This window comes from Mus caroli, chromosome 15 (assembly GCF_900094665.2).
Source record: "Mus caroli chromosome 15, CAROLI_EIJ_v1.1, whole genome shotgun sequence".
In the NCBI taxonomy this organism is placed as follows: Eukaryota; Metazoa; Chordata; class Mammalia; order Rodentia; family Muridae; genus Mus; species Mus caroli.
The window spans coordinates 29,567,551-29,579,018 of NC_034584.1; the positions used below are offsets into that span (position 1 = coordinate 29,567,551).

The following is an 11,468-nucleotide window of genomic DNA, read 5'->3' on the forward strand; positions in this document are numbered from 1 at the left end:
ATGGTTTATCTCTCTTTTTGGTTTTCTCAACAAAACAAAACAAAAGAAAACAAAATACCAGTTCCTGCTTTTGTTGATTCTTTGTATAGTTCTTTTTGTTTCTACTTGGTGGATTTCAGCCCTGCATTTGATTTTTTCCTGTATTCTACTCGTCTTGGGTGAATTTGCTTCTTTTTGTTCTAGAGTTTTCAGGTGTGCTGTCAAGCTGCTAGTGGATGCTCTCTCCAGTTTCTTTTTGGGGGCACTCAGACTGATGAGTTTTTCTCTTAGCACTGCTTTCATTGTGTCCCATACTTGGGTATGTTGTGCCTTCATTTTCATTAAATTCTAAAAAGTCTTTAATTTCTTTCTTCATTTCTTCCTTGACCAAGTTACCATAGATTAGAGCGTTGTACAGCTTCCATGTGTATGTGGGCTTTCTGTTGTTTTGTTGCTATTGAAGGCCAGCCTTAGTTCATGGTGATCTGATAGGATGCATAGGACAATTTCAATATTTTTGTATCTGTTGAGGCCTCTTTTGTGACCAATCATATGGTCAGTTTTGGAGAAGGTACCAGGAGGTGCTGATAAGAAGGCATATCCTTTTGTTTTAGGATGAACTATAGCTATCTGTTGTAGCCTCCCCTCCCCCAGCCTTAATGGTTCCACTGTTTACACCTGGATGGAGCTTCCTGCTCAATCGTTCTGCCACGCCCACCGCTGGAAGCTGCTGCTTTGATGTTCCGAAGCCATCACGTGATCACCCTGCTACTGGACCCCAAGATTATTTGGCGGGAATTGGGCCCCTCCCCTTTCCTTCATAATGGAGTGCTGAAATAGTAAAAATTGAACCTTGAGCAGAGATCTTTGTCTTGGTTCCTTCCTTATCTCGTGCAGCCCAGCCCCTCTTCTCTTCCGGGTTTCCAAAATGCCTTTCCAGGCTAGAACCCAGGTTGTGATCTACTGGCCAGACAGAACAATCTGTTAAATCCATTTGGCCCATAACTTCTGTTAGTTTTATTGGGTCTCTGTTTAGTTTGTTTCTGTGCTCTGTCCAGTGATGAGAATGGGATGTTGAAGTCTCCCACTATTATTGTGTGAGGTGCAATGTATGCTTTAAGCTTTAATAAAGTTTCTTTTATGATTGTGGGTGCTCTTGCATTTGGAGCATAGATGTTCAGACTTGAGAGTTCTTCTTGGTCAATTTTCCTTTGATGAACATGAAGTGTCCTTCCTTATACTTTCTGGTAACTTTTGGTTGAAAGTCAATTTTATCTGATATTAGAATGGCTGTTCCAGCTTGTTTCTTGGGACCATTTGCTTGAAAAATTGTTTTCCATCCTTTTACTCTGAGGTAGTGTCTGTCTTTGACACTGAGGTGTGCTTCCTGTATCCAGAAAAATTCTGGGTCCTGTTTACATATCCAGTCTGCTAGTCTATGTTTTTTTATGGGAGAATTGAGTCCACTGATGTTAAGAGAGATTAAGGAATAGTGATTGTTGCTTCCTGTTATTTTTGATGTTATTTTTATGTTTGTTTGGCTATCTTCTTTTGGGTTTGTTGAAAGAAGATTACTTTCTTCCTTTTTCTAGGGTGTAGTTTCCCTCCTTTTATCAGAGTTTTCCATCCATTATCCTTTGTAGGGCAGGATTTGTGGAAAGATAATGTGTAAATTTCATTTTGTCATGAAATATCTTGGTTTCTCCATCTATGGTAATTGAGAGTTTTGCTGGGTATAGTCGTCTGAGCTGGCATTTGTGTTCTCTTAGGGTCTGTATAACATCTGCCCTGAATCTTCCAGCTTTTATAGTCTCTGGTGAAAAGTCTGGTGAAATTCTGATAGGTTTGCCTTTATATGTTACTTGACCTTTTTCCCTTACTGCTTTTAATATTCTTTCTTTTGTGCATTTTGTGTTTTGACTATTATGTGAAGGGAGGAATTTCTTTTCTGGTCCAATCTATTTGTAGGCTTCTTGTATGTTTATGGGCATCTCTTCTTTTTAGGTTAGGGAAGTTTTTTTCTATAATTTTGTTGAAGATATTTACTGGATCTTTAAGTTGGGAATCTTCACTGTCTTCTCTACCCATTATCCTTAGGTTTAGTCTTCTCATTGTGTCCTAGATTTCCTGGATGTTTTGTGTTAGGAGCTTCTTGCATTTTGCATTTTCTTTGACTGTTGTGTCAATGTTTTCCATGGTATCTTCTGCACCTGAGATTCTCTCTTCTATCTCTTGTATTCTGTTGGTGATGCCTGCATTTATATGTCTTGATCTCTTTCCTAGGTTTTCTATCTCTTGGGTTGTCTCCCCTTGTGATTTCTTGATTATTTCTAGTTCCATTTTTACATCAAGATGGTTTTGTTCAATTCCTTCACCTGTTTGGTTGTGTTTTCCTGTAATTTTTTTTAAAGGGTTTTTTGTGTTTCCTCTCTAAGGGCTTCTGCCTGTTTACTTTTGTTCTTCTGTATTTATTTAGGAGAGTTATTTATGCCCTTCTTAAAGTCCTCTATCATCATCATGAGATATGATTTTAAATCAGAGTCTTGCTTTTCTGGTGTGTTGGGGTATCCTGGGCTCACTGTGGTGGGAGAACTGGGTTCTGATGATGCCAAGTAGCCTTGGTTTCTGTTGCTCATGTTCTTGCCCTTGCCTCTCACCATCTGGTTATCTCTCATGTTAGCTGGTCTTGCTGTCTCTGATTGTGGCTTGTCCCTCCTGCAAGCCTGTGAGTCAGTATTCCTGGGAGATGAGTTTTCTTTGGGAGAAATTTGGGTATGAAGAGCTTTGGCACAGGGTCAGCTCCATGGTGCAGAAGAAAACCTGAAGGATCCTGTCCCCAGGTGTTCCTTGGTTCCTGTGTCCTGATGGCTCTGGGCAGGTCCCTCTTTGACCAGGAATTTGAACAGAAGTGGTGGTCTTACCTATGCTCACAGGTGTGTTGGCACTCCTGGGAGACCAGCTCTTTCCCAGTGGTATTTGGGTATGGAGTGTTGTGGCAGACCGTCCATTCAAGGATGAACAGAAACCCAAAGTTCATATTAGATTATTAGTATTATCTTCTGGAAATCTCTTGGGAATGGTGCTGATCATAGTAATTATGTTAATTATGGTATGAATTGTTTATATTTCTCAACATAATACCAAAGTGGCCACACATTGTAAAGTGCACATAGCAAAGTTGAATCCATGGGAAGAAGACTGTTTCTTTGCTCTTAGTAATGCTCAGTTGATCTGTGACTTCATTGTTTCTATTTTACCAGTCCCAATAATTAGGTCTCCCATTTGTTCTCTCCCAAGTTCTTTAGGAAGTAGTTGCAGTACAGGCATGAAGAGGATCTTTTCTTACTTCTCTATTCCTTTTTGAACAATTTAAAAATTTATTTTATGTTTGTAAAGCTCATGGCTGCATGTATATCTGTGTCCTTCAAAAGGGTACCAGATCCCTATGAGCTGGAGCTAGGGATGGTTGTAAGTCACCGTGTAGATGTTGGCACTTGATCCAGGGTCCTCTACAGAAGCAACACTTTTAACTGCTTAAGAAACTTAACTGCTGAGCTACCTGTCTAGCTCTACCAATTCTATTCTTTGCTCACCTGCTGTGTTCGTTACTGAGTTCCTGAGTACCCCTCTATATCCTACATTTGGTCTATGCCAGTTTTTCCAGTAAGTATTGTTAAGGCAGTCTTCTACTGATGCTCACAGGCTAACCTGATTTAGACAGTCCCTTACTGAAACTCTCTTCTTTGGTGATTCTAGGTTGTGTCAAGTTAACAGTTAAAAGTGTACATCTCAATCACTGACCAGAAATAATTTACTCTCAATGATAAATTATATAAATAAGCATTTTTCAAAAACAAGTCATAGGTATAATACTGGTACATGTATAATCTCTGCTTTTGGCTGTGGATGTGACTAGCTGCCTTAGGTTCCTGCCCTTGTGATCATCTGTGGCACCAGTGATGAACTATAGTGTGGATTTGTTACCCAAGGAAACTGTCTCTCCCTTAAAGTTGTGTTTGTTGATATATATATATATATATATATATATATATATATATATATATCTTAAACTCAGAAACAGAAAAAAAAACTAGAACAAGATTTCAATCATAATTATCTCTTTATCACTATTAGTCAAAACAATTTTACAGTAATAGTCAAGACAGGAAATCCTTTATTACCCAGCTACAATCTTATTAAACTGGGTAAATTTATTAAACTGGGTAAATTTAGTCAGTAACCATCTATTAACTACAAAAGATGGCAGGTGTCAGATGAAAGGATTTGAAGTTTTCCCATGACATTTGATAAATAAGAAAAGTAATATACCCCACCTTCTTTTTTAGCTTTTAAAACCTACATGTTATGTTGGTTGCTGTTAGTTCTCATTTCATATGACTTTCCCAAATGATCCTATAAAATACAACATATAAAAAGGATGTTGTTGGAAGAAGGATAATGTTGGAAAAGATACAATCTCATATAAATGCATTTAGAAAAACATTTTAACTATGAAAAATTAGACAATGTTGACTGAAAACTCTCCCAGCAGAATCAAACCAAAGTGAAAGGAGAAAGTGAAGATACTTTCAAGTTGTTATACTCAAGGAAAACAAGGAGGTTTGTGTGTGTGTGTGTGTGTGTGTGTATGTGTGTGTGTGCACTCAGCATACCACAACTGTTGTTAAGTCCAGAGCTCATATTAAAAACAAAACGAAATGAAACAAAACAAAACCAACTCCTTGGAAGAGGGAAGGCGTTGCTTTGTTTAAAGTGAATAAAGTATCTGCATTTACATATATCAGAAGAAATATGGCAGTTTTTTACCAAGGAAAAACACATGGACCTGTATAATTCTTATGAGTAATTCCCAACAAAAGATACAAGATAGCTTTGCTATATAATAGAAATTGTTATTACAACCAGTAAGGTCACTGTTAATTTCCATTAATAACTATATTTCCAAAGAAAGAAACTTACTTTGTTTTTATTTTTAAAACAATTATTTAGGTGTGGTGTATGTCTGTGTGGTGGGTGCATAGGTTGAAATCTGGTTGCCTTCCTCTAAGGGCTCTCTCTTTTATTTTTTATTTTTGAGATTATAATATAATCACATTTCTCCTTTCCCTTTCCTCTCTCCAAACCCTTCCAAATTCATCATCTCTTTCATTACTTGTTATTTCATGCATATATGTATATATATATATGTGTGTGTGTATACACATACACAAATATCTATGTGGGTATATATATATTTTTTTTCCTAGATATAACCTGCTCAGTTGGTGTCCCATCACTCACATGTAGCTTTCAGCACTGACTGTTTAGTATTGGATAAGGGTTCGTGTGACCTCCCCAGGAATGTCTATTTTTCCTGCCCTCAGCAAGTCCTTAGTTGCCTGTAGTTCACGTAGGGCTGAGGCCTTGTGGGTTTTTCCCTGTCTACTCTGGCATGTATTGAAATCCTCTTCAGCTCATGCTTGGGCAGTCATGTTGGCGAGACTTTATGGGTGTAGCTTCTGACATCACTTGGAGACACAATCTCACAGCAGACTCCCTAATCCTCTGGCTCTTACAGTTTTTCTGTCCTCTCCTCTAGAATACTCCCTGAACCTTAGATGTGGAATCCTTTATTTTTCAAGGCAGGATCTCACTGAACTTGGAGGTTTCTGTTCAGCTAGACTGCCAGCCAGGAAGACCCCAGGGGTTGCCTCTGCCTCCTCAGTTCCTCAGCATGCAGCTTAGTCAGGGTTTCTGTGAGTGCCAGGGACAGTCAGGTCCTTATGACAGCACAGAGAACACTTAACCCCCTAAGCCTTCTTCTCAATCATGCTAAATAAAAATTTGTAGAAACAATATGTAGGTTACCTTTGGGAGGCACTAAATACAAGCAGGTACTATTTGATGGAACTAATACTTTGTGACATTTGATTTTAAGCAGTAGAAACACAATAACATAGCAAATATGAACTTTCAAATAAAGTATTCTAATAGGACACTGCAGATGTTTTCCTTGAATCTTATTATGTTCATAAAAGCATCACAACATTTGCAACAACAATATTGCAAAATAACAATTTGTTATTGTCAATAACAGCTTCAGCAGGCATGATGAAATGGAAGCTCTTGTTAGAAGAGACAGGGAGTGGCCACAGACATTATACTCACCCCTAAGTGAGATCTGCATCTTCTTCATTAACTTTTGTTTTTAAGTATGTAATTTTTAAAGGTAGTATGTATTTATGGATCAAGAGGTGTTATAATACATGAATTAAAAGGTTACTCACCTAGTAAATCCGAGGCTCTCAAATTTTCTTTTAGAAATATAACAGAAATTATGGCACTACCTACAAAGAAAATTGCCATTAGTAGTAGTTCCAATATGAAAACATATATCATTCAGTCATGTGCCTGGGGCAGTGCCAATATACTGGGAAGACTTCATAAGCTTACTGAATGTGGGGGGAAGAAGGGAGAGATGGAGGGAAGAAGGAAGGGAAGCAGGAAGAGAGGAGAGACGAGAAAAGAAGAGAAGACAGGAAGTCAGGAAACCCTGGGGGAAAGCAAAGGAAGCTGAGAATGATTTAACATTTATGTAACTGCGTACCACAGCCCATCACCTCCCAGCATCCCCTCCAGTGCCTCCCAGTCCAGGGTTTTTCCTGATTCTTTCTCCTTCCTACAGCACACCCAGGTCTGCACTGCACTCTGTCGTCCTCATGAACCTGCACTAGCCCAGCTCTGGCTTATGCCTCTGCTTAACAGCACAACAGCATCTGTCTGACATCTCACTCTCCAGTTCTCCATACTACCACCAAAGTCATTTTTCTAAAATACAAAGTAAATTTGCAGCTTTAAATCTCTAATGGTTTCTTGTTATTTACAGGGCAATGACCTGAGCTGCTGACTGTGACCTTCAGTGACAGCTACGATCTCTTCCAGCCACTTTCCCTACATTTACCCTCAATTTTGCTTCTCTTCTATGCCTGTCCTTTCTAAAATACATAATAATTTCCAGATCTACAATGTGCTTTTATGTTCATGACTTCTAGGAGCATAACTGCCTATTCTGTGATCAACTCTAGACTCAAGATCAGATCTGATTGAGCTAAGCACTTGACTCTTTTCTTGGGATGGAGTCTGTAGTTTTTCATCTTATTTGAGAATTTTCTTTTTTTCATCTTTTTCTTTTGTGTTGTGTCTCACTCCTCCAAGAATGATGCACACTGGTAGACTCTCCCAGCTCAGCCACAGCCTGCTGCTATGGCCTCAGGCCAAGGAGTAAGGTTGGCTTCTGCATTAGTCCCCTCGTAGGCTCATTCCTTGATGAATTCAGGCACTGGAGAACTCAAAATTGCAATCATAAAAAAGATCTATAGTGTAATCTAGATTTAAAATTTTTATTTAAAAAATCTAGCTGAGTCTTTAAAAGTAAAACTAGAGGAAAGATTGTTTTTGTAGCAGTAGTGCTACCTAGAGAAAACTACAGTTGATACGCAGATGTTTTACCTTCTCAGCTAAGATCCAACTACCAAACACTGTTTCTTCAGTTATTATGGAAGCAGCAAATTGCTATGTCATTAACAGTTCTTCATAGGTATAATTTTAATGTCTATATAATGACACACTATATGGATGCCACAGTTACATTTAAAATATGACTATGCCTGGTGCTCTGGTGATTAATCCCAGCCTTTAATCCCAGCACTCGTGAGGCAGAAGCAGGCAGATTTCTGAGTTCAAGGCCAGCCTGGTCTACAAAGTGAATTCCAGGACAGCCAGGGCTATACAGAAAAACCCTGTCTCAGAAAAAAAAAAAAAAAAAGAAAAACAAATAAAAGCTATTAAAAAAAAGAATATTATACCCAAGGTTTTTACTTTAAATATGCTGGGATGCTCATATGATTCCCACCCCAGTCTCTCACTTGAGCTCATCTTTGCTCTTGCATAATCTTTCTGGGCAGGTTACACATTTAAATGGGAGTTTCACAGAGAACAAGCCAGGTGGGAGAAATATTTATCAAGTATACAATTAAGTGGGCAGTTTGATTTTAAAACATCAAAGCAAGATTTTTTTTTATTACAGAAAATACTTTTACTCTTATTAGATATTTTCTTTATTTACATTTCAAATGCTATCCCCTTTCCTAAATCCCCTCTGAAAATCCCCTATCCCTTCCCCCTCTTCCCCTGCTCACCAACCTACCCACTCCTGCTTCTTGGCCCCGGCACTCCCCTCTACTAGGGCATAGAACCTTCACAGGACCAAGGGCCTTTCCTCCCATTGATGACCGACTAGGCCATTCTTTGCTACATATGCAGCTAAAGCCATGAGTCCCACTATGTGTTTTCTTTGGTTGGTGGTTTAGTCCCAGGGAGCTCTGGGGTTATTGGTTAGTTCATATTGTTGTTCCTCCTATGGGGCTGCAAACCCCTTCAGCTACTTGGGTACTTTCTCTAGATCCTTCATTGTGGACCCTGTGCTCTGTCCAATGGATGGCTGTGAGCATCCACTTCTGTATTTGTCAAGCACTGGCAGAGCCTCTCAGGAGATAGCCATATCAGGCTCCGGTCAGCAAGTTCTTATTGGCATCCACAATAGTGTCCGGTTTTGTTGGATGTTTATGGGATGGATCTCCAGGTGGGACAGTCTCTGGATGGTCATTCCTTCAGTCTCTGCTCTGAACTTTGTCTCTGAAACTCTTTCCATGGGTATTTTGTTCCCCCTTCTAAGAAGGACTGAAGTGTCCACACTTTGGTCTTCCTTCTTGTTGAGTTTCATGTGTTTTGCGAATTGTATCTTGGGTATTCTGAGCTTCTGGGCCAATATCCACTTAACAGTGAGTGCATATCATGTGTGTTATTTTGTGATTGTGTTATCTCATTCAGGATGAAATCCTCCAGATCCATCCATTTGTCTAAGATGTTCATTAATTCATTGTTTTTAATTGTTTTTAATAGTACTCCATTGTGTACATGTACCACATTTTCTGTATTCATTCCTCTGTTGAGGGACATCTGGGTGTTTTCCAGCTTCTGGCTATTATAAATAAGGCTGCTATGAACATAGTGGAACATGTGTCCTTATTACATGTTGGACCATCTTCTGGGTATATGCCCAGGAGTGGTATTGCTGGATCCTCTGGTAGTACTATGTCCCGTTTTCTGAGGAACTGTCAAACTGATTTCCAGAGTGGTTGTACCAGCTTGCAATCATACCAGCAATGGAAGAATGTTCCTCTTTCTCCACATCTTTGCCAAAATCTGCTGTCATCTGAATTTTTGATCTTAGCCATTCTGACTGGTGTGAGGTGGAATCTCAGGGTTGTTTTGATTCGCATTTACCTCATGACTAAGGATGTTGAACATTTTTTTAGGTGCTTCTTAGCCATTTGGTGGTATTCGTCCGTTAAGAATTCTTTGTTTAGCTCTGTACCCCATTTTAATAGGGTTATTTGGTTTTCTGGAGTCTAACTTCTCGCGTTCTCTGTATATATTAGATATTAGCCCTCTATTGGGTTTAGAATTGGTAAGGATCTTTTCCCAATCTGTTGGTTGCCTTTTTGTCTTATTGACAGTGTCCTTTGCCTTACAGAAGCTTTTCAATTTTATGAGGTCCCATTTGTCAATTTTTGATCTTACAGTACAAGACATTGGCATTGTATTCAGGAATTTTAAGATTTTCTATAGACAAACAACTATGAATATTAAATTATCAAATTAAGTCTATGAAATTAAGAACTGAGTTTAATACAGGTATGAGAATTATGTAAAATTTTTGTCTTAAGATAGATACAATTCAAGAAGACCACCAGAATCCTGTGTTCGGAGGCTTAGAAAGGCATGAAGACCAGCAACTTTACAAACTGCATCTTAGTAACCTGGACAAAGTGTTTCCAGCTGGATGGGGTTAGAGTAACAACAAAACACCTGCTGTGGCTGCATGAATAACACAGCGCATCCTAGCAATGGCGATTTCACAGCCAAGGGCTTTGAGAAAATGGCAAATTCTGCTTTCACAGCATGAAGAAAGTATAGGCTAGGAGGAACACCTAGTCCCGAATGTCACACATATGACACTGAAGTTAAAGGCGGCTGTGCATTTGCTCTGATTCCTCACCTGACGACACTGGTGGCCAACTGAGCCGAGCATGCGCTCTTCCTCTCTAGCCCAAGGCTGGCTCAGCACCCTCTGCTTCCCTTGAGGTCAGAAAGGACAGATTTCCTATTCCTTTGTTGCTAAGCTATAGCTTCATAAATAATCTAACTTTCATATGGAAGTGGAGGAAATGTCATGTAGGGAATAATTTCATTGCTTCAAGCTAAAAGGATACAAGTGTAATAAAGACTTAAAATATATGACATGCACTGAGGTGTACCAACTGCCATAGTTATGTTTTATGACACAAATATGCTCTTCTTCCTCTCTAAAGGAATGTAAAACTGCAACACATTTTTATACATGAAATTTTCCTACCAAGGAGTTGTGTGCGTGCACTACTCTCACCTGTGCATGTGGAGATCGGAGGGGATGCTGTTGGGTGCTTTTCTCTATGATTCTCCACCATATTTAAATAAATATTCATTCATTTTATTTTAAATTATGTGTATGTGTGTGTGTGTGTGTGTGTGTGTGTGTGATTTTATGTGGGTATGTGTACATGAGTGCAGAGATGTCAGATCCCCTGGAGCTGGAGTTATAGGTGGTTGTGAGCATTCTGATGCTGAGAATCCCACTCATCCTCTTAACTGCAGAGCCAGTCTTTAAGCCCTCCACCTTAGTTTTTAGGACAGAGTCTCTAACTGAACCTGGAACTCACTGTTTCAACTAGACTAGCTGTCAGTGAGCCCCTGGGATCTGTTACCCTGTCTCACACCAGGTGCCGGGTATGCATCACTATACCTACTACATTGCTTTTAGTGAGTGTCAGAGATCTGAACCATCTCTCAAGCTCCTCTACCAAGTTTTTACATAAAATATTTATTTAGTAAAGTAATAAAAATAACATGTTACTAAGATGAATTTATTTGTACCACATTTATATGTAACTCTGGGTGAAATATGATTTGTACTGAGCAATCTGGCCATATCTGAGTAACAGCTGATGACATGACTTCCTGGTAGAGTAGTACATTTTTAAAATGAGAAGAAATACACCAATTATTCCCATACATTTCTATAAACAGAGACTTACCAAGATCAACTATTTCTAGTTGTTGTTTTATCAATAGCCATTGCCTAATGAACAACTAGAGCAGGGTTGATTTTACTTCTACTGTAACATGTAATATTCAAGTTCTGAAAGATCATAAAGGTCAGTAGTTTTAAAAAACCATCCAGGCAGCACACCTGCAGGTCTATGTCAGATGTAACCATCCAGACAGCACACCTGTAGGTCTATGTCAGGTGTAACCATCCAGACAGCACACCTGCAGGTCTATGTCAGGTGTAACCATCCAGACAGCACACCTGCAGGTCTATGTCAGGT

The 11,468-nt window shown here is 39.1% G+C and overlaps 1 protein-coding gene across 2 annotated transcripts in view; it reads right to left on the reverse strand.

Annotated features, from left to right (window-relative positions):
- The window catches only part of Nipal2 (NIPA like domain containing 2), a 110,284-nt gene that overhangs the window by 48,001 nt on the left and 50,815 nt on the right, over window positions 1-11,468 (reverse strand). For both annotated transcript variants that reach the window (XM_029469394.1, XM_021183905.1), the window contains exon 4: window positions 6,267-6,326. In XM_029469394.1, the coding sequence (XP_029325254.1) occupies window positions 6,267-6,326 (60 nt within the window). The remainder of the gene's footprint in view (window positions 1-6,266; window positions 6,327-11,468) is intronic.